Source organism: Gadus macrocephalus, chromosome 4, assembly GCF_031168955.1.
Source record: "Gadus macrocephalus chromosome 4, ASM3116895v1".
NCBI lineage: Eukaryota > Metazoa > Chordata > Actinopteri > Gadiformes > Gadidae > Gadus > Gadus macrocephalus.
The window spans coordinates 23,319,122-23,342,648 of NC_082385.1; the positions used below are offsets into that span (position 1 = coordinate 23,319,122).

Here is a 23,527-nt window from a genome sequence, read left to right on the forward strand (position 1 = left end):
TCAAAAAGGTATATACAAGGTGCTTTTCTTATAAAGTCAAAAAATGGCAAACTAATCTAAAATAATAATTGTTAAACATATAGAGAATCCTCCCCCGCAATAAACATCCCGCTTTGAACGGTGAACTCTTTACGCCTAGCAGCTATAAAAAGCTATAAAAACTACAAAATGACTATTAATATAGGCTATGTGGATAATGCGCCGACGTTGGCTCTGACTGGCCCTGCCCACTTCCGCTACGTAGCTAAGATGGCTGCCGTTGAGTACGAAAAGTGTACATTGCCACACACTTCGTGATTCAACCTTTTTGAATACAACATCCGGGTCCTTTCAGTACACTTATTTTCGCCCGATCTGAATCGGAACGCCCTACGTACTCAAACTTAGGCTAGTAAGTACGGATAATATGGATATTGGAACACGGCACATGTGCAGTGTTCCGATATCCATACTTCCATGAGTACACTTAAACGAAGTACACTATCCGCACTCACTAAGTGCGCTAATTTTCAGATGTCAGTGTTGTTCCAAATCGAATACTCCGTGGTGCACTAACCGAAAATTACGATCACGACTGCCGCCGCGGCTCCTCCCCCGCAATAACCATTCCGCATTGAACGGTGAACTATTTAAGCCTAGCAGCGAGACATGATACGGCTGTGCTCCAAAGGGTGAGAGCGGCTAAGGTGGTAAAATAAGTTTGTTGTATTCCCAGTCTTGGTGGGGACTACGGTCTTGCATAATTTACAGACAACATTAGTCTGACTACGGTCTGACTTGTAAAATCCAAAGAAATGCCATATTGGCGAGCAGACATTTCCATTTTTATCAACAATTTCCTCGCTCGTTGCGGTACTCATCTTTCACATCTCACAGCACGCTGTTTCTGTGAACACGAGACAACGAAATGGCGCAACCAAAAATGATACTGTTACATGATTGGCTATTAGCGTGTCACTCCATACGTTGCTAGTACCAGAGGACGAGTGCCTTTGTTTGTGCAACCAACCTTGCTTCGCAACCTCTGGTTCAAAGCGGAGCTAGAAGTAGACTTTTGCTCCGGTTTCTTACAACGAGGTATAAAAATAATATCGCAACGTTCTATCGAACACATTTTCTATTGATATTGATTACGTGTATATCGCGATACATATCGTTATCGTTTTATCGCCCATCCCTATTTTAAGGTACCTAAACCACGACGGCTGCAACATTGTCCTTTACTGGAATGATGTTCACACTTTCAGATCACTTGACTTGGAGGCTTGAGCTAGTGTGTCTGTAACTGTCTGCTGAACTCACGCCGAAACATCAACCTAGACTTAACCACCTTTTGTTTTCTTTTTTTAAATACATATTTTGTAGGGATGGGCATGAGGAATCTTCTCGAGTACTCCTCGTTAAAAATGAACTCGGTTGGTGGACAGGCAAACTCGAGTTTGCATATACACACACAGACAAGTTTTCTGAAGCAAATGTATACATTTTCTGTGTGGCGCCACTAACGCGTGCCATGTGCACAAAGCAAATTAAATGCATCAAATTTCTGTGTGGCGCGTGCCGTGCCGTGTGCACAACGCCACAATTCAAAAAGTTAAGAGATGGCGGCAGAGGCGTCGTCAGGCCCTTTTTACTGGGGCACGTGCCCCAGTAAAAGTCTCCAGTGCCCCAGTAAAATTCCATTGATCATCATTAAATTAATCTGCAGAAGCGCCGCTCTCGCTATGGAATCGGCAGGATTCATCAAGTGCATCTCCTGCTGCCTCGGGAGTCTTCAGTCGAGCCTGCCACTTACCAGCCAATCAAAAAACGAAAGGGGCCACATAAAAGCCAATCAGAAAATAGCACTACTGTATCTGGGTAAGATTTAACGCAACAACCAATGAAAAAAATCAGTTATTTCCGGATTCGTCCACGTGACTCTTCTGAATGTTTCGTTGGAAACCACGGGAGCTGGAAACAGCGCAGAGTATAGTCATCTCCTGTTTTAACGTTACAACAAATGCACAACTTGTTTGACACAAACAATGACAACTTGATTGCTGTTAGAGAATGTTGCCCACATAAATAGCACCAGTTTTTCAATACTGAGCGTCTGTAGCCTGTCGTTCTATAACACACACGCACGCACGCACGCACACACGCGCACACACACACACACACACACACACACACACACACACACACACACACACGCGGAAAATGAATAATCTTCAAAATTTGAGGAAGTTTTAGTGGCCAAAAACTTCCTTAACACTAAAAAGGAAATTATGGATAGACAGGGTGTTTTTAACATACTGGATCCAACAATGTTCCCAACACTGAAACAGACAATTCAGATTGCACTCACAATTCCTGTAAACAGTTGTAGTTGTGAGCAATCTTTCAGTGTGTTGAGAAGGCTCCACACCTGGCTTAGGTCAACCATGGGGCAAGGAAGGCTTCACCAACTTTCTCTTTTGTCCATTGAAAGGGAGCAACTATGCAAAGTGAGTCTAAGCCAAATTATTGACCGCTTTGCCACCATGAAGGCGTGGCGATACAGCTTAATAGTGAAAAAATAATAATTTAAAAAGGCTCTATGCAGTAGTGTATGGCCTTATTTAGTTAAATTTAAGAGCTTTGATGTTCTATAACATTTTCCAGGTTGATTGGTGACAATGAGCCACCTCACCTTAAGTCAGAAATTATATTTTAAACCTTGTTTCTGGCCTTTATAGTCCATGTCGTTCTGGCAAAATTATGCTGTTTCCACACAGCTTCTAAATAAATATAGATGTGTAGACTTCTCCTGATAAAGAGGTGAAGGCCATAAAGAGACTTTTTGTTTATTTGTCAGTTACCTTATTTGTGAATCTTTGAGATGTGTATGTGTTTAAATACATATCATTGTACGGTACTCATGAATCTATCTTTGAATCTTTACCTTTACCAGTGCTTTAATATAGCCTACAGTATGACACTGACAATGATTTTGAAGCTCGTACATACCCTTCTGTATCCATCTATTTCATATTGTGCCCACGTAAGAAAATAAAATAAAATAAGTATTGGCAGTTGGGGGCCTGTGCCCCAGTAAAACTCTAGGTCTAGCAACGCCCCTGGATGGCGGTTAAAGCAAAGCGCAGTGAAGTATTGAAATACTTTACAGAAATAGGAGATAATAAGGCGAAATGTAAAATATGCCAAGCGAAATTGAGCTACCAGAGTACTACAAGTACTATGCGGCAACATATGCTCCTGAAACACAACGGTGAGTTCGGGAAAGCAGACCCGCAGCAACCAAGTGTGTCGGCTATTTTCACCGCCGCAAGACGCAGCTGTAATCCCGTACGTGTAGAAAAGATCACAACGCTCAGTATTTTTTTAGTTAATTTGCTGCAGTTTTATTTGCAGCTTTAAATTATTTGCAATGGTTATGCTACTTGTTTTTTTTTTATTTTTTAAAACGTTACAGGCCTTTGTTCAACGTGATTTAAATTGTGAGACGCATATTTCTTTTTGTAAGGAAAATGTGTTTTGAACGTTTGCAAAATAGATAATGAATACTTGACTGTTTTGATTGAGAATAAGCATTACATGTTTGGTTGGTAATATCGCCGTTCATCATTAGGCCTATTCCTGCTGCAGATGCGTTGCATTCTAAAAATAGATTAGATTAAACGAGTTCTCGATTGATCCTCGAGGAATTCATTAGATCACTCGAGTTTGGAATTTGCTAGCCGTGCCCATCTCTAATATTTACATTTACATTTAGGGCATTTAGCAGATGCCCTAAATGTAAGTTGCATAGTTCCCCTTTAACAGAGATCTATTGCTGGCAACACCAAGGTATTGATCAAACTTAAGTACACCTTTTCATTATTTAACTGACAAAATGACAGCCCCGTAATTTCAGTTTACATTGGGTCATTTAGCAGATGCTTTTATCCAAAGCGAATTACAAAGTACAGCTGAGAATAATCAGAGCATATATTAATTGGGATTTGCTTTATTTTTTCACACAATTCATCCCTTTGTTTACCTTCAGGTAACGTAGCTGCGTCAAGCACTCCTTCACAACAGTCGTGTCACTGAAAGTTTTATGTTGCCCCAAAATCCATGCAATCTTAAGTGAGCATTCATTTGCACGTTGCTGGCCTGTAAATGAGTGTGTGAAGACACGCGTAGACCTCTCATACTGAGCTCTCAGCTCGGATATTTTCCACGCTCTTACTTCTGCCAAGAGGGAATATGGGGAGAAGATGGAGTCCAAATTCCAGCAAGGGGACCTCAGGAGCATATGGCAGGGGCTAAAAATCATGATGGACTACAAACCCCCTCCCCCCTCCTCTGGAGGTGCAAGTAAGGAGTTGTTCGATAACCTCAATACTTTTTTTGCACGTTTTGACACCTGCCAAGGGGCCATTGCACCAGGGATTGAGAGTGGCAGAGTAGGAGGGAGCGGAGGACCACTCGTTCTCTCTGAACACGATGTCAGGACATTTAAGCTGGTGAACGCCAGGAAGGCTGCAGGACCAGATGAGATAGTGGGGCGGGTTCTCAAGGTCTGCGCCGATCAATTGGCACCAGTGTTTCGAGAAGCTGGTCAAGGCCCACATCTCCTCCTCACTGCCCAACACCCTGGACCCTCTACAATTCGCGTAGCGGCCCAACAGATCCACTGAGGATGCCATTGCTCACTTATTACACACTGTCCTATCACACCTGGACAAGAGTAAGGGGAAAGTGTTGAACATTGTGAGACTACTATTTGTGGACTATAGTTCAGCCTTTAACACTATCCTTCCCTCCACCCTCATCAAAAAGCTCAGAAGCCTGGGGCTGAACGATGCCCTCTGCAGGTGGATCCTGGACTTTTTAACAGAGAGACCTCAGGTGGTGAAAGCAGGCCGGCACACCTCATCCTCCCTCACCCTCAACACAGGGGCCCCCCAGGGCTGTGTTCTGTCCCCTCTGCTGTACTCCCTGTACACACACGATTGTGCAGCCACTGCGGACTCAAATAATAGGCCTAATCCACAACAACAATGAGACGGCCTACCTGGAGGAGGTGAGCTGCCTGAAAAACGGCTAACATAATAAAACGGTGTCAGAAAAACAATCTCCACCTCAACGCAAGCAAAACTAAGGAGATGCTGGTGGACTTAGGGAGGACGCAGGTGCAGGACTACACTCCATTAACCATAAATGGGACCCCTGTCGAGAGGGTGGATACATTTAAGTACCTCGGTGTCCAGATCACCGATGATCTAATGTAGTCTACCCACCTGGACACCATGGTAAAGAAAGCAAGACAGTGACTGTTCCATCTCAGGAGGCTGAAGAAATTTAGAGCATCCAAACCAGTCCTGCGGAGCTTCTTCACCTGCACCATCAAGAGCATGCTGACTGGGAACATCACCGCTTGGTATGGGAACACCACCATGCAGGACCTTAAGGCGAGAGAGTGGTGCGTTCAGCTGAGCGTACCATAGGGGGGCAACTCCCTAATCTAGGATTTATTTATATCAAGCGGTGCAAGGGCAGGACCACCAACATACTGAAAGAACCCAGCCATCCAGGCTACGGACTATTCTCTCTGCTCCGCTCAGGGAGCAGATACCGCTCACTGGCAGCAAAGACTGAGAGACTCAAGAAGACTTTCTACCCCCAAGCTGTCAGGTATCTAAATGGTAGATTAAGCCCTTTATAGCAACTGCATTTATATATTTATTTAAGTACCCGCCTTTTTTTTTTATTCCTGTGCAATAACCCTCTGACATCTTGAATGTATACTGTTTTGTTATGTTAGTTATGTGACTATTTAGCATGGAGCCGACTGAGAACATTTCACTGCAATGTATTGTGTATGTGACGAATAAAATCTGAATCTGAATCTGATACCTTTGTGGTTGGCTGTCCTGTTATTGTTGACCCTACCTAAAGTGTCTAAATGTTATGTACTAAGTCGCCTTTGAATGTCTTGCGTGGTTGCTGCTTACATTTGGCGAAATTCAGGAGAGGCGGGTGTAAAAGATATGGAAAACTGTTCATTAAATATCATGAGTTTCGCAAATGATAGAGCAGTTGTTGGTGTTTTAGAGCCATCTGCTGGTGTGATTGGGTATTGCAGATCTGCATCTGCCTTAAGGCCGATTCATACTCCGGATCCGGACGAAATTCGTCCGACGCCCCAAACGTTGCCTCCCGAACTACCCTTCATACCTCCGTCCAGTTTCAGCGTTGCTATGGATGTTACGCTAGAAATCCTCTAGAGGGCAGTGACTGTCGTTTCACAAATTAACGGCATTGACAATCGCAAACATGACATCTGTAGAGATGATTTTGCTTTGTGTCATCCGAAATCGGCAAAAATAAGTGCAAAAAGTGTGCGGTGGCATGTGACACCCCTCACCAACCTGCAGATTATCTCCTCAAAATGTTGTTAAATGACCAGTTACAACTCATTGCCAAAGCAGGGGAACAATAAAATAAAAAGGTCAGGTATATAGTATAATATAAGTATAAAACGTTAAATACAATATATATACATATCAGATATTATACTACTCTATCTATTTTCGCGAATGGTCTGACTTTTCACTCTCTACTGCCGCCTTGATTTCCGGTGGTATTGCTCTAGTTCTCCCGGAGCACTCCGGATTCGTAAGCTCAGTGGCGACGGACCCATTGACGGACGAAACCATAGACATCTTATATGATAGACGGAGCATCGAATGCTACCGCCTACTGGCGCTGACGAGACGCGGGGCCGCCATCTTGGAGTGGTCATCCGCTCCACTCAGTGTAATCCGTTTGGCTGGAGCAATGAATGGCTGGAGCATACATGTATGACAAAATCTTTTTGTCATACATGTAGCTATGATAAAGGACACATGGTTTGGCGTGCTTTATTATTCAATACCAATTATACCAATAGTACGGTAATGTTAAATCTTACTTGTGAAAAGTAATCCCCCGATTCCTATTGTGGATGGTCCGCCGATTTGAGCAGGAATACGCTGAACAACAGCCCGGCATTCTGTTTCTGCTGCTGTTGCTGCTCCCGGTTGACCACTCCAAGATGGCGGCCGTATTTCTCGCGTCCCAGCAGCCAATGCTCCGTCTATGCTATATAAGATGTCTATGGACGAAACACCTCCGGGACCGGACGAAACGGTCCGTATCCATATTTATCGTAGGGTGTGAATGACGAAAAACGGCCCAATCTGGCAACACTGCTGAACGTCCTTATGCTCCAGCATCAACGTAAATCAATGAGACCAACTGAAAACGAAGCCGGTATGAAACTAAAACTGTGATTCTGAATAAAGTTTAAATGATATCGAAATTCCTTTTGGATATTATTGAAGTTACAAGTGTGTCGATTTGTTAAATGGTTTGAACGAAGGTAAACGGTTGAAGAATTATTGAGTTGAACGATGTCTTAAGAAGTAGTTGTGTCAGAATGGGCAGAGTCACTGAAAACAGCTGAAAACGAAGCCGGTATGAAACTAAAAATGTCACTATGCTATCCCACAATGCAACCGGAGTCTGGTAACGAACGAAGAAGAGATGGCTGACCCGACACCACCAGAAAGACGTCGTAGAAAGCGGCGAAAAAAAGTAGACCGTACTACACAGTCAAGTGTGGTACGGTCAAGTAGTAGACACTGAACAGAAATAGTATGTACTAAGTATTCGGATTCAGCCCTGGAGTTTGGAGATATTTACATTTATCTTATAGACAATCCGTCACCTTACACCGCACAAAAAATGAAAGCCTACAAAAGTACGGTTAGCTCACTTTTTCAAGAGTGGGAGGGTTTACAACGTTGTCATAAGGTGAAAAACAGGAATATCTTCATAATCAAAGCAAAGGTGAGTTACTATTTAGCTAGCTCCCCGCAAAACGATCAACAAATAGCTTTTTTCTGAATCAAATAACTTTTAAGTAGCTCTTGTATTGACCAAGTAATGCGGTAACGTCGACACAAGTTACATTTTCTCAAGCATTTCTGAAGTTCCAGCGCAGCTGAGCTTTTTGATGCACTCTGAAATAAAACTGCTTAGGATCGTTTAGTGACGCCTCCACCAGTTTTGCAATTTGCAATACGTAATATATATTGTTTAATTACACATATGATTTTTTCAAAATGAAAATAACCCTCCCTCTGCCGTCATGGGGATCGCCACTGTTGCCAGATTGGGAGGGAATCTGGCCCAATCTGGCAACAGTGGCGATCCCCATGACGGCAGAGGGAGGGTTATTTTCATTTTGAAAAAATCATATGTGTAATTAAACAATATATATTACGTATTGCAAATTCTAATCTTATAGACAATAATACAGTTTTTCTCCTTTTCGGATGGGATCCGGTAAAAACTTAAACCCGGCTTCAATCCTCGGCGGTTAGTGCATCCAATCGCACAACAACTATCTGGCATATCGTTTTCACCTCAAAATACCAACTTTTGTTTCGTTTGGTAAAACTGGCCAAGTCCTGGCAGATCCTTGATAACCTCAAACCCTAAGTTTCGTTGCCAGAGAACGTTGTTATTGCCCGCCAGCCAGTCGTCGTGACATCACGTGCAAAGTATGAATTGACCGCCCTTGTTAAAAAAAGATAGTATTTTAAAAGTTGAATATCTGCGAAAGCGCGATTCCAAGCTATACGGAATATTTTAAAGTCTCTAGGTGTCACTAGAAGAAGAGACACCTAGATGAGTCTCTGGGTGAAAAATTTAGGAAAGAGATAGGTCCCAAAGTTTGTAGAGAATAAGAAAGAAAGAAAGAATAAAACTTATGAAGAACAATAGTTGAGCGCTGCGTGCAGCACTCACCTAATTCACCGCTAAGTATAATTGACTGCTGTCAAGGAAAACAAATGACTTTTTGCCTCTAATGACGCCTTTGGTAACACTCTGCAAGTAGTCCGGTAACTTGTCAACCCCAGCGACTTCGGTTGCTAAGCGACGTCAACGTCTTTGGCAGACTATTTCTCTGCTGATCAAAACTACGAATACTGGTAACAAATAATTGCAAAAAGACACACCATTTGAAGTTATTTCTTCGTTTTTGGCAAGTAGCCATGTAATAAGCAGGGTAATGTATAGAACGTCGCCGGTCATTATCGAAAATAATCCCCTTCAGGGCGAAGCAAGAAACCTCCGCTGCGCGTCGGTGTCCTGTTTCGAACATAGGAAAAGACAACAGCGGTCAAGTCAGCCATCATACGTAGGTATCTCGTAACGTTTTCAAAATAAAAGCCTTCACCTACGGTTGTGTGTATGTGTGGATCGCTGCGAACACTAACAGATCGGCGTGAAAACGTCCACAACAAACAAGGGTTCCCAAAGGACCAAGTATGCACGTGAGGTTTTCAAAGGACATTTTCGCCGAAACTATACAGTAAAATCACGTGGTTCCTTGTGTACAAGTAGTCAGTACAACGGTTAATATGGTCATATCAGTCAGTGCCGGAACCTATGTATAATTTTGACTATAGCTCACTTCAAAGTGCTAACATAATGCAATTTGCAAAGGCCAAATGCAATTTTTTGGGATTTGGAATGTATGCTTGTAGTTTGGCCCCATATGTCGTCATAAGGGGCCAAGCTACCTTCCCTTTCTTTGCCTTGCCCGCCCAGAGAATTTGGCCCGCCAATGAGTGTGTTTGATTACACACACTGTAACGCAAGTGTTGTACACTTTCGGAGCCCCACTACCGAGGCGGTGGTGCCTCAGCAGCGGGGCTCCGGCAGGAGACAATCGTGGGCAACAATCCCTTTCTCCTCCATGTCGCGGTTTCAGTCTACTTCAGATTGATGTGGAAGTTGAAGAACCAGAGATGTCGGAGAATTGACGCAGTTGTTTGAGATTCATAATATCGTCTGGAGGCACACATAGCTTTTGGCCGTGATAATATATATTATATGATATAGATATCAATTTATAATATAATATTATTGAGATATAGAGCTCCAGGATTCCCGCCGGAGCACCCGGCACCCTGTTCTAGAATATTTACAGAACACGGCCAAAGGCTGTGTGTGCCTCGCCTAGGGCTGGGTATCGAATTTCGATCCGGTTATGGCACCGACCGAAATGCTCCGATCCTATCGAATATCAAAACATTAAAAGTTTTCCGGTGCCGTATTTCGATACTCAATTAAATTAATCCCAGCCTGTCTGCCAATAGTAATATCCTTTTCAACTGTTTCTGGGTAAATGCTACGTCTGTGAGCCAATAATCATGTGGTATTAGTGGTTCCGAATCTTAAGTCGCTGGTGATTGGCTGTCCCATTTTCGGAGCGCAAGACACGTTTGTCTACTTGACCGTCACTATTTTTGTCAGCTGTAGCGTAACGTCACTCTTGACGTTGTCATAATGCCTAAAAGGTCCAAAGTGTGGCTCCACTTCGCTCAGGTGGACACCAATAGAGCCAGATGCTCTATTTGCCAAAAAGTCGAGCTGGCGAAAGACGGCAACACATCAAATCTTGCGAAACATTTAATAATGCACAAGATTAACCTCCGGTCGGACAGCAGCTCCGTGTTTGACTGTAAAGCTAAGAAAGCTAAGAAGGACGACGGGACTTCAGTCACCAGAGCCCTGTTTCAGGTAGCTGGTTTTGAGGCAACCCCGAGTTTGTTCGCTCTGAGTTAGTGGAAACTCTGGGTTTTCCGTTTCAGGTAGCAGGTTCAGCGCAACCGAGAGTTAGTTGCTGCGGCAACATACGCCGTGGGTCTAACCTGCTCGGGAGGTGGTTAGACCTACTCTGAGTTTGTTGTCTATAAGGCTGAAGGCAGCTCTCCGACAGAAGGAAGTGTTAGAAATGGCATGTCCTTTTCTACGAGAGCCTGTGGACGTAGAGGCTGCTGCGATCCTCAGAAGGAATCTCCGTGAGGAACGATTATTAAGACCCCGGTTGGATATAATTTATTTTCCTGATAATTTTCTTCCCGAGCGCTATCGTTTTTCAGCGCAATCTACCATTTATTTAGACCACCTTCTCAGCCCCCATGTTAACTGTCAAACGCACCGGGGGCATGCTTTAAGTTTAAGTTTTGTTTTTTTATTGCAATTAACGCGTGCAGAATGATCCGCCCCGTGTATCCCACCCGCTCTGTACAGTCACTTCAACGTTGTGGCTTTGCCATGATCAGAGTAGCTGACTAACCACGGACCTATAACTGCTGCAAGTCAAGAAACTCATTTTAAGAATGCAAGGCAGAAAAGACCCTGGTACTGCTTTTAACCAGATGCTGTTCTTCTCTACATGCACATGCTCAACATAATCGTCTGCATTGTTCACTGAAATAAAACCCTTTGAGTAAACTGTTCAACAAAATAACTTGTCCCACCACAGCCCGTGTTCTAATAAAGACAATCTACTTATTATGAGGATTCCTTTATTTCCTGAAAGCACAAAAAAAATTAAGTAATTTATATTGGGTATGTTTTAAGAGCAGGGAACACTATCCCAGTTTGCACCTCCCCCACCTCTAACTTATGTTCCGAAATTTGGATCTCCAAAGCATCCTTTTGCATCTTTTGAATTGTTACAATTGCATGGAAGTTGGTGAGGGCATCTGGTTCAAGTAGGGCGATGACGCCATCAGATGATTAGACAGTGCAATTACCTACTTGAGCCAGAATATTGCCCCATCTAATTTGCAACGCGCTGGGTTGCGTGTACATATTTAATTATTTTGAATAACCAACCTCTTATAAAGGCACTTCTATCCTGGGGGGTGGGGGATCCCACCCCCCAGGATAGATAACCTCATCCCAGCCGCTTCACACTCGGCCGCCAGCCGATCCAGTGAGTGCTGAAGGTCACAGGCCGATGATCCAATGAGGACCACATCATCTGCAAAAAGCAGTGACGAGATCCTCAGACCACCGAACTGCAACCCCTCCCCACCACGACTACGCCTCGATATCCTGTCCATGTATATCACAAACAGGATTGGTGACAAGGCGCAGCCCTGGCGGAGACCAGCACCCACTGAGAACGAAACTGACTGGCTGCCGAGGACACGAACACAGCTCTCGCTTTGGGAGTACAGGGATTGGATAGCCCTGAGGATAGACCCCCTTACCCATACTCCCGCAGCACCTCCCACAGTTTCTCCCGGGGGACCCGGTCATACGCATTCTCCAGATCCACAAAACACATGTAGACCGGATGGGCATACTCCCAGGCCCCCTCCAGGATCCTTGCGAGAGTGAAGAGCTGGTCCGTAGTACCACGTCCGGGTGGCGAAAACCGCATTGTTCCTCTTCAATCTGAGGTTCGACGATCGGCCGAACCCTCCTTTCAAGCACCTTGGAGTAGACTTTACCAGGGAGGCTGAGAAGTGTGATACCCCGGTAATTGCCACACACTCTCTGGTCCCCCTTTTTGAACAGGGGAACCACCACCCCGGTTTGCCACTCTTTTGGCACTGTACCCGACTCCCACGCGATGTTGAATAGGCGTGTCAACCATGACAGCCCCTCAACACCCAGAGCCTTTAGCATTTCTGGCTGGATCTCATCAATCCCTGGGGCTTTGCCACTGCAGAGATGTTTGACTACCTCAGTGACCTCCACCAGGGAAATTGACGACGAAACACCATCAACCTCGAGCTCTGCCTCCAACATAGTGTGATTCGGATTCAGGAGTTCCTCAAAGTGTTCCTTCCAACGTCCGACAACCTCCTCAGTTGAGGTCAACAGAGTCCCATCCTTACTGTACACAGCTTGGATGGTTCCCCGTTTCCCCCTCCTGAGGTGCCGGATAGTCTTCCAGAAACACTTTGGTGCCGACCGAAAGTCCTTCTCCATGGCCTCTCCGAACTTCTCCCACACCCGCTGCTTAGCCTCCGACACGGCAGCAGCTGCAGCCCTTCGGGCCTGTCGGTACCCTGCAACCGAGTCAGGAGTCCTCCAGGATATCATATCCCGGAAGGCCTCCTTCTTCAATCGGACGGCTTCCCTGACCACCGGTGTCCACCACGTGTCTGAGGGTTACCACCCCTTGAGGAGCCTAAGACCCTGAGGCCACAGCTAGCCACCGCAGCTTCAGCAATGGAGGCTTTGAACACCGCCCACTCCGGCTCAATGCCCCCAACCTCCACAGGAATGCCAGAAAAACTCGATATGCCCTTTCTAACTCTTCGGTCAAATTGTCCGATTGAAATTTGCTAATAATTTGTCTAAATAATAGTCTGCTGACAGCGCCCCCTCCTATCGATGCCGTAAATATGTGACGAGATGCCCTCTCTGTGATCACAGCTCTCCGTGGCTACGGAGGATTGCATTTCTCCACAGCCGTCGAAGTCCTCATATGCGATATGAACGACATTTATCCAGAGTGGGCCAAGCGCGAAAAGAATTGCCTGTGTGATCCTGTCTCTATTGTTTTGTGTGATTTGACTGGCAGTTTGTCTGCTTATAGGTCGGAATGAAGCGGCCACCGATTATTGACTAGATGGGTACTTTATTCTACCGGACTCGTTCGCTTCTTCACTAGACACACGCGCTACCGCTCGCTCTCCTCGCTCGTCCACTCACTCGCTGACGTCACTCACACACGCATACGCACACTGCCATTCTCCCGCACACACATATGCTACTCGTAACACTATGCCTCGTTATTGCGACGTTCATGTTTTTCCTCATCTATTGAAAGTTAGGCTATTAAACATGTTGCATTCTATACGGCCTGATTATGTCATTATTTAAGCTACATAGCCTAATAAGAAGCGCTAATAAGGATATTTGAATAAACCAACCAAACAGTTAAAGGGGCCCTATTATGCCAACCAGCAAAAAGCATCCTCCAACTGCAATCTTTGGTTATTTCTTTATTAATTTAGCTATACTTTAATAGTATTCTTTCGGTTCAAATCTGTTCAGTGTTCCAAATTATTTGTTATTAAATGTTACATTAAGATAATTGGTATTTAAGTGTTGTTTAAATAAAATGCTTTTTAAATTTAAAAGAATCGTGGGATGTATCGAACCGTGGGTCAAAAATCGTGATACAAACCGAATCGTGAATTTGTGTATCGTTACAGCCCTAATATAACCGCATTGTCTGATTACAGTTTAATTCTTTTTTCACAATTTAACAGCTCTCATTTTGAAGAATAATCACAGCGCCATTCATTTCAATGGGAATTGCGACGGTCTACACTTTCAACATAAAGTGAACATATTTATAATTTGAACTTCGTCCCAGCCTTTATACGACAAACTATAGGGTCTATAGCATATAACTGTGTTTTCTGATTACAGTTTAATGTAACAGTAAGCTGACAACACCGCAACTGCAAATTAACCACACAGAGATAACCATGGCAACCGGTCAAACAACACGGCATTCTGCGCGAGTTGCCCAGTTGGTGACGTAGGGTTTACTAGTGAAGCACATGCACATGGCGGAAGATCAACGTTTTACTCAATATATACTATAAATACATATATATATATACATATACATATACATACTTTACTATTGATTGACGTTGCAACCGTCTGTTGGTATCGACTGCGAGTTTTAAACGTTATGTACTTGTAAAACAGCACTAGACAAGGGTAAGTGTAGCCTTCCATACAGTGGCAATACAATGTGCTTCTCATAAATAAAAGAAAAAGGATAGTAGGTGATAGGCTACAAGGAAATAAAGGCGTTCTGTTTAGTTCTGACGTTTTTTTAATGGATAAAAGCCGTCTCGTTATCACCAGGACCACAAACGTGCCTATAGAAACAATTATACCACACAAACGTATGTGAAGGGTTTTGAAAACGTTGCGGGATACCACACAAAGGCTGTTTAGAGCAAAGGCGCACACCGATTTTTTGTGACGGCTGGCTTAACCGCGGATGAACGAATGACGGCTGACTTGACCGCAGTGAAAAGACAGCACTGTTCAAAATGAATTGAACTCCACTTTTCCTAACCGACGTCATTGCGCGACGGCGGGTATTGCCGACCTCTAGCGTCTCTAGAGTGAAACTACAATTTTCCGAAGATTGACTACAACAAGCACTCTTCGATCCATGCGTTCTTGTCGTATTAATTTCAATCACGTTACCGCAAAAGGTGAGAATCACTTAGGTCAGACTTGGCCAACGGGAATATTTTAGGCCACTTGAATTCAAATTCACATGTGAAAAAAAAAAGAGGCTAAACTTAATAATAATAATAATAATGCATTTTATTTATGGGCGCCTTTCTTGACACTCAAGGTCACCTTACAAAATCAAACATTCATAAGAGCAAACAAAAAACCAACAACAACAACATAATAAAACGTGTACAAGAGAAAACAGTGTGGTCATTCTAGTCCCAAGAATGCAACTGACTTGGCTGAATAGATACGTTTTCAGGTGAGATTTGAAGGTGATAATGGAGCTGGAGTGTTGGATGTCATGAGGCAGAGAGTTCCAGAGGTGGGGTGCTGAGCGACTGAATGCTCTTGACCCCATGGTAAACAGGCGAGCAGGTGGGAGGGTGAGCTGGATGGAGGAAGACGATCTGAGAGAACGGGTGGGTGTCTTGATATGGAGAAGCTCGGTAAGATACTGAGGGGCAAGATTGTTGATGGCCTTGAAAGTGAGAAGCAGGATCTTGTAAATGATGTGATATTTGATGGGGAGCCAATGGAGTTGCTGTAGGACAGGTGTTATGTGACTGATGGAGGGGGTTTTAGTAATGATACGGGCTGCAGAGTTTTGTACCAGATGTAATTTATGTATGGACTTAGCAGGTAAACCAAAGAGGAGAGAGTTTATAGTAGTCCAAACGCGATGCGACCAGGGTGTGAACCAGAATTCCTATGCAAAAAAGAGAATTCGCAGAGGCCCCTGGTCGGGAGAAGGTTTTCAGCTAAATCTATCGGGTTAGATTAGCGTGCGCAGCTTCCTAGCCCCTCCTTTGACAATGGCGTCACCATTACAGAGTGTTCCCGTGGACCTCGGAGCCTATCGTACAGGGGTCTCTCCGACAGAGGCTCTTTCGGGACCGATCCCTTGGCATTGCCTTCGAATATTCTTCATGAGAGATACAGGTTCTCATCAGAGGGTATTCGCTATTTGATCGTCCTTGTTGGACCTTATATAGACAATGCTTGCTGTTGCGCATTGTGTCTCTGTGAGAGAGTGGTAGAGTGGAGGTAGCACGTGAGTCTTGAATTCGTGCACGGGACACACATTTATGTGAAGCTTAAAAAGTCCCTATTCTCATGCATATGGAATACTTATTCAATAAAGGTTATGGAATTATTTGTTTGTGCTCATTTCGAACTTGAACCCATATTTTCAACGCCGTGCTGGCACCACATCTATGGGGATAATAGGCATGATGATAGACCGGCGAGGTTTGAACCCCGGTCACAGGCGTTCGGGTCTTATACCAATCCACTACGCCACCGCCACTACCTCTCGGCAGTTGTAAACATATGCAATACATTTCTCACATAGGGTGCATTTAAAGTGAATGCCCTAAATTATAGAATAAGGCAGGTTGGACATTGCTTATGCATTTTGAAATCATCATCATTCCATTGGGATTAATGGCGAACAATTCTGCATTTGGCATAGTTATTTTATAGACAATATGCAGAATCTTTTCATTTATACGCCTTTATATAGACTGCTTGATCTATCCAGGTTGTAAAGGTGAGTAAAATGAAGCGATAAACACCCCTTTCACGTGAACGCGCATTGAACCTAAAGCGGAAAACCTGGCTTGACTAATTGAATCCTAAGTGAGCTTCGTAGTACCATTTAACTGATCGCCCAAGAAAGCCTGGGTATGTTCAGCGAGGTTCGTAGTATACCTCACAGGTGCCACATCATTCACAACATTGGTTGGCCTCATGTGCTACATCAGTTAGCATCATGTGCCACATCATTCACAACATGAATTAGCCTTATACGCTACATCGTTTTATATAACACGCTATAGTGGTTAGCGTTCTATGATATAGCGGTGTGTATAACTATAGCCGGAGCGCTCACCCTCAGTCCGTCTCTCCAGCATGTAGCTGCAGGGGGACTTGCCATCAGTGGCTGGCTTCCAGAGCACCAGGGCTGTGTTGTTGTACACCTGCGGGACCTCAGGGGTTCCTGGTCGCTTAGGTACACCTGGACAAGGGGTAACCGTGGTTACCAGGGGGGAGGGGAGAAGATTAAAGGTCAGCCAAGTAGAAGTAAATGTAGTGAGTTGAAGGATCTGAGAAACTGCTGTGATGGAAAATCTACATGTTGTTACGTTTTTGGTCTATCTATGAACTTAAGTTTTGTTACTATTTTGTGTGATGCATATATTGCCTGCCTTCTACACTCCTTGTGGGTCATCTGAAGTGTGAACCTTCGAGGGTCGTGTGATGCATTTTATTGATGTGTGGGCCTGTTCCTCGACCCCCTGGCTAGCGTCGAGGAAGCAAAAGGGTTACATGGCACGGCCGCCACCCCCTTGAATGGCATCCAGGGGAGCTTCAATGGTAAAGATTACCATCTGGTAAACAAAGGCTTTTGGTTTATTGGGGGACACACCCCCTCCAGAACCCAACCCAAGTGAATAAGAACTCACGACTCAATCTGTGGACTTCTCCCGAGCGTACCTTTAGAGTATGAAGTAACACGCAGGGTGAACTCCTATCTGAGGCCTCAGATTATTATATTGTATGCCTGTTATGTTGTTTGTTGATGCATGTTGTGATGTATCTTTGTTCGTACTTATATTACAAATATATATGACCAGCAATTGCCTGCAAGTATTGTGTGCTTTTTGCATCTAAATATCTCATCTGTCTTAGACGCAATATCTGATAGAGAAATTGCCAGAGAGCATTTCTCTGGAAAATCCACCATTGTGAGCATAGGAGCACCATTGTTTGGCAGTCTTATCACTCGAAAAGCCGGTGACAATACACATTGGTGGAGTAGATAAGGAGCAAGAACTGCTCTGATGGACAGACTCTGATAGAGGATTCAGCCTCTATCTCATATCCAACGCCGTAACAGTAACTCGTGGGTCGTGATGTATGAAGCGAAAGGCAGATAGAGAAACAAGCCATTAAGCTAAGCAACCATGCAAGAACTTTCTAATTTTTTTACTGCTGCATCAATATTAATTAGTTTCCCCGCTCTTAATTGAAATTCAATTGTCGCACATTTGCATTATTGTGTCACATTAGCAAGACAAATATCACCATGAAAGACAAACTGCCATTTGTCAATAAGGTCAGTGTGCTCAGTGGAGCCTAATATGTTCTGGTTCGTTCAATGGAACTGTTTTCTTTCCACTTAATTGAAATGTGAGGAGCGGAATGAAAAAGGCTCTGTTGGAATTTACTAAATCTTGTTCTGTGCATAATCGTACAGCTTACATCCTAATGGCTCCAGAGTTGACTTACAAGCGAGACAAAGCGTGCAGGAGCTGGTGATGGCGGCCAAGGTGTTTGTAGCCACACATTCGTAAAGTCCGGCATCTTTCTGGTTGGTCTTCATGATCACAAGCAGCTGCCTGCCGTCTGGATGAGAGATCAGGCTGATCCTGTTATCCACCTCCACTGCTTTCCTATCTGTAAAGGTGGGGGGGAACACAGAACTTCAGGGGCTATACAGGTACCACTCACTATTCCTGTGGGAAAAAGTCTCATTTAGGACAGCAATTCCCATATGCCAGACCCATGAGTACAGGGCCTTGAAATATTTCCAGAAAATAAAAAATATATATGATAAGTTATATATGAGTCATGTTATTTCCTCCAACAAATAGACATAAAATCGATCAATATTAAACTAAACCACTATAAATTAAGCACTGTAAATGCATGTGTCTTTGCACTACTTTTGTGTTTATTTAAATCTCAGGTGACTTTTCTTGTGATTCTTTAATAAATTAAATAAATAATAAATATTTTATTTCATTGTTGAAGGGAGCCTTCATTACTGGGGCTTTAATTGTTGTGAATATGACACATAAACCATCTTGAAAGACCTCTACATCCAAAATTAAGTACTGCCATTTACTTGTTATCTAGAATATCATTTTACCCTACCCTTCATCCATGTGATTTTGGGAGGCGGGCAGCCAGCTGGAAGGCAGCTGAGAGTGACAGGATCCCCCTCCAATAAGACGTGGTCTTTCAGCTTGATGTGAAACACTGGGGGAAAGTCTGAGGAGGTGCGACTCTGCCTCTGTTTGGCGGTCAAGGCGTTGTCGTCTTTGGGGATGGAAGAAGGCTCTGAAAGCTCCGGTTGTGACGGCGATTTGTCCTTTTTGCCCCTGGTCAAACCCCAGCGGTCCCAGCGAGACCGCCGGTCACCCTCCGGAGTGCGGCAGGGTTTCTTCTCGGAGTTAATGCTGGAAGCGGACTCAAAGGACTCTTTGGATGCGGCGGCCGTGCCCGTCTGCTGGGCCAGCTGGTTCTCAGGGATGCCCATCTCCTTGAGACCCCGGCTCTCGGACTGGGTATGGCGATGGCGTGTGACAAGAGGGGTTCTCTTCCCCTCCAACTGCGTCTCTGTCCCCCCACTCCTCTCTTCTGACTGACTGCGGATCTTAGAGGCAATCACAGACTCTTTGTTCTCAAACTTCTTCTTTATCGCCAGGACCGGGGAATCGCTGACCGTCTTTAGATCTTTCTGGACACCGTCACCATCGGGGCGCCTCTTGACCTCTTTTTCCTTCCACTCCTCTGACTGGGCTCTGATTTTGGCCGAGATCCCCGCTACCTTGGACTCAAACTTGCGCCGCATGGCCAAAACGGACGACTCTTCTACTTTGCTTGGTTCTTTCTCACTGAGGCGCCTCTGCGGTGCTCCAGTGTGCTCCAGCTCCTTCGTGTCCAGAGACTTACTGCGGCCAAAAGCCCAGGCCTTCCTCTGTTTACTGGCCGAAGACTCCGGCGCCTTCTCTTCTCGCACCTCGACCGGTTTTTCCATTTTCTTATCGACAGACGAGGAGCGCTTGGCCCGCATGGAGAACCTCCCGATGAGACTCAGACCCTCTTTCTCCACTTCCCGCAGATCCGCAACCGATTTGGACCTCTCCTCCAAGCCCTTGGCCACCATCTCCAGAGGGGCGCCCCTCGGCCCGGGACGGTACACCTCCTCCCCCTCGCCGGCCTGCAGGCCCGGCACGGAGGATCTCTCCTCCGACTTGTTCCGGGTCAGTTTGCGTAGACCGCGCGTCAGCGAGGACTCGCGTTTCTTGAACCTGGCCTGGAACACCTCTTCAGAGTCTATGTCTTTGATGTCGGTTCTGAGCAGAGGCTGTTGAGGGGTGGTGAGGTCGGCGGTCGCCACTTTGGCAAACACTGCGGGGTGTTCTGGTAACAAAGGGCCGAGTTCGCCGTCTTTGGTTAAGGAAGCAGTGGAACCCCCGGAAACTATGGCTTGGTCGGGGTCTGGTTCCGTCGACGGGCCGACGAACGCCTGCATGACGCTCGCATATGCAGACGTCGGTTTAGTGGGTGTAGTTGGAGCAGCAGGAGATTCATGCTTGGACGTTTCCTTCTTCATTTCCAGGTAACCTCTCGGTTCTTCCTCTTCATCACCTCTCCAAATGACAATCCTTGGCCCCATTGTCAAGATTGACTTATTGGGCGATTGCAAACTCATGGGCCGGTCTTCCTCTTCGGCGGACTCTGTGCTGTGTTTGGTCCCTCTCTCTCTCTGTTCGTCCGCTTTAGTGTTCATCTTTTCCCCTACGATTGGCTTCCCTTCCAGGTTTTTGGTTTGCGGTTCCTGTTGGTCCGCTCTCCCGGGGGTCCTTGTGTCCTCTGACGCCGAGGCCTGTGAAGCGTCGAGCCACGTTGGCTCCTCCAGCGCCGACATCGAGGTGGCTTCTACAAGCTTCTTCGGCTCTATGCTGCCCTGTTTCGCCGACGGGATCTCCAGGGGGGCTCCGTACCTCCGGTGCAGGGGAATGGGCTGGGATTCGCCCTGGGTGAAGGAGGTGCTCTTCCTGAACACCCTGGTCCTCGGCGTCTCTTCCGTGGCCGCCTCCGAGGACGCCGCCCTCGTGAGCACCGGCGCCGCCGCCCGTGACCTCCTGGGGTTCCGGTCCAGGGACCCGGTCCTCCTTTCCCCATCGTCCATGCCGAGCGTCTCGAACAGGGGCCCCCGCAGGCCGCTCATCTTCTTGTCCCCGCCGCCCCCCCTCAGGAGCCGCTGCCTCATAAGCTCTAGCTTCAGGGCGTAGTCCTCCTGGCTCAGCTTGGACGCCCCGGGACTCGTGCTGCGGCTGGGAAGCTCCATGGAGACGGCCTTCTTCAGGCTCTTCTGGCTGGCCGCATCTCGAGGTTCTACGTCGTCACCCCCCACTTCCGGGGCCATCTGGAGGAGTAGGGCGGAGTCGGCCGAGCTGCCCCTCCGCATGGTCGCTCGTCTCGCCCTGGTCTGCGAGTCATCGGGGGCCTCCACACTCGAGCCCTTTTGGAGGGGAGCTCGCCTCGGTTTCCCCTCTTTATGCTCGGCAGAAACATCCTCCTCTTCTTCTTGGTCTTTGTCCTCTGTGCCGCTGTTGTTGGCTCCTCCCCCGACCCTCCCGGCGGCCAGCCACCGGTGGTCGCTCGACTGGGCCCCCTCCACGCCGCTCCACCCCGATCCGTCGGCCGTGTCCTCGTCGCCGGGGATTTCGTTCAGGGAGACCCTGGAGCCGGAGAAGACCATAGAGAGTGGCATGGGGATGAAGGGCAGCTCATCCACATCTTCATCCGAGTCGTCGGAGGATGAGGAGGCCGGCAGCGTGCCATCCTTACGGCACTGGCCGACGGCGATGGACACGTGCGTGAAGGAGTCGTCCAGGAGCTCCGCGATGGTCCGCATCGACATCTTGGATTTGTAGCTGATCAGAGAACGCTGCATCGGAGACGGAAAAGCGCGAGTAAATGTAAAACAATATGGATTTTTTATGATGATACTAATTCTAGCAAGTAGCCTGGCTCCACCCGCCTACATACTTAAACACGCCGCTCAATTTTCATTTCCCTTCAGTACTACGTCTGGGTTTGCGGTATATTCGCGGGTTTTCTGCAATGACTTAACAATGACGTAACAATGTAACAATGACGTTGAGGTTAGTTTGAGTTGTAGACAAACGTTAGTGATTGGTTATGGCAGATCCAGAGTGGCACTGGGCAGATCCAATAGTTTTAAACTCCAACATACACCCGCCTTCAAGTGAGTTCAACGTTTGTCAATGGAGAGAGGCCAGACTCTTTGTGCAGATGAAATGAAGTATGATGCCGTGTTCCAATATCCATACTATCCGTACTTACTAGCCTAAGTTTGAGTACGTAGGGCGTTCCGATTCAGATCGGGCGAAAATAGGTGTACTGAAAGGACCCGGATGGTGTACTCAAAACGGTCAAATCGCGAAGTGTGGATCACCATAAACTTTTCGCACTCAACGGCAGCCATCTTAGCTACGTAGCAGAAGAGGGCGGAGCCAGGCTGAGCCAAAGTCGGTGCATTTTCCACATAGCCTGCATTAATAGTCATTTTGTAGCTTTTTATAACAGCTAGTTGTAAAGAATTCACAGTTCAAAGCGGGATGTTTATTGCGAGGGAGGAGCCGCGGCGGCAGTCGTGATCGTAATTTCCGGTTATTGCAACACAGAGTATTCGATTTGGAACAACACTGACATCAGAAAATTAGCGCACCTAGTGATTGCGGATAGTGTACTTGGTTTAAGTGTATTCATGGAAGTATGGATATCGGAACACGGCACGAGAGTCTGGTAGGACCAGGCTAGCTAGCAAGTACTCAAAGCTTGCTTTTGATCATCAATAGCTTGACCATCATACAATATATTTAACATGGCGATGTTGTTTTGTTATGTTGTTTGTCCTACCTGCCAGCGTCTTCGAGAGATGACTTGTTTCAGCATCGCTGTGTTGATGTTTTTGTTGTTGGAGGACTGTGTTGCAAAATATGGAAAGAAAAAATTAGAAGTTATTCACAGCATGTTCCCAAAAGCGGGATTAGAGGGGAATCACCACACTCTGCTTTTTCCTAATATTAGAGAGTAAACCGCTCCATATGCCTGTTTTGAAAAAATCCGGAACTGAATCACCTTTTCAGTGAAAACATCGGATGAACACCATTTTTCCAAATCGGTGCAATTGAGACTGAATATCGCGGCATGACGCCGATTGTTCCACACCACAGATATGAAGCAGTGCTCTTCTATATTAGATAGCAGCCGAGTGTGGCGGCTCCCCTAAAGTTGTTGGCTGTTGTGTCCCAAACTCATAATGTACCTTAAACCAAGGATGTCGCAGGCACTCCACTGCGGTGGGTCGCCTGTAAGGGGGAAAGAATATATCTTATTTCCCACACCTAAATAATCTAGAAATTATATATATTGTTGTAATTCGAATTCTTAGATCTTTAACCAATTTCTCCTCAAGACCCCTGGAGGCTATGTGTTTTCTAAGGTGTACAATACAACAGATACATTTGTTTGAGTAACCATCATAATTTCAGGAGAATTAGGGTCCAGAGGGCTGTCTTTCTGACAGTACGCT

General features: G+C 45.8%; 1 protein-coding gene across 3 annotated transcripts in view; it reads right to left on the reverse strand.

Annotated features, from left to right (window-relative positions):
- Positions 1-23,527, reverse strand: part of LOC132456366 (striated muscle preferentially expressed protein kinase-like) — a 102,600-nt gene that overhangs the window by 19,189 nt on the left and 59,884 nt on the right. For all 3 annotated transcript variants that reach the window (XM_060050697.1, XM_060050698.1, XM_060050699.1), the window contains 5 exons: positions 23,261-23,303; positions 22,852-22,917; positions 19,051-21,856; positions 18,403-18,570; positions 17,003-17,128 (listed from right to left, as the gene is read on the reverse strand). In XM_060050697.1, coding sequence (XP_059906680.1) covers positions 17,003-17,128; positions 18,403-18,570; positions 19,051-21,856; positions 22,852-22,917; positions 23,261-23,303 — 3,209 coding nt within the window. The remainder of the gene's footprint in view (positions 1-17,002; positions 17,129-18,402; positions 18,571-19,050; positions 21,857-22,851; positions 22,918-23,260; positions 23,304-23,527) is intronic.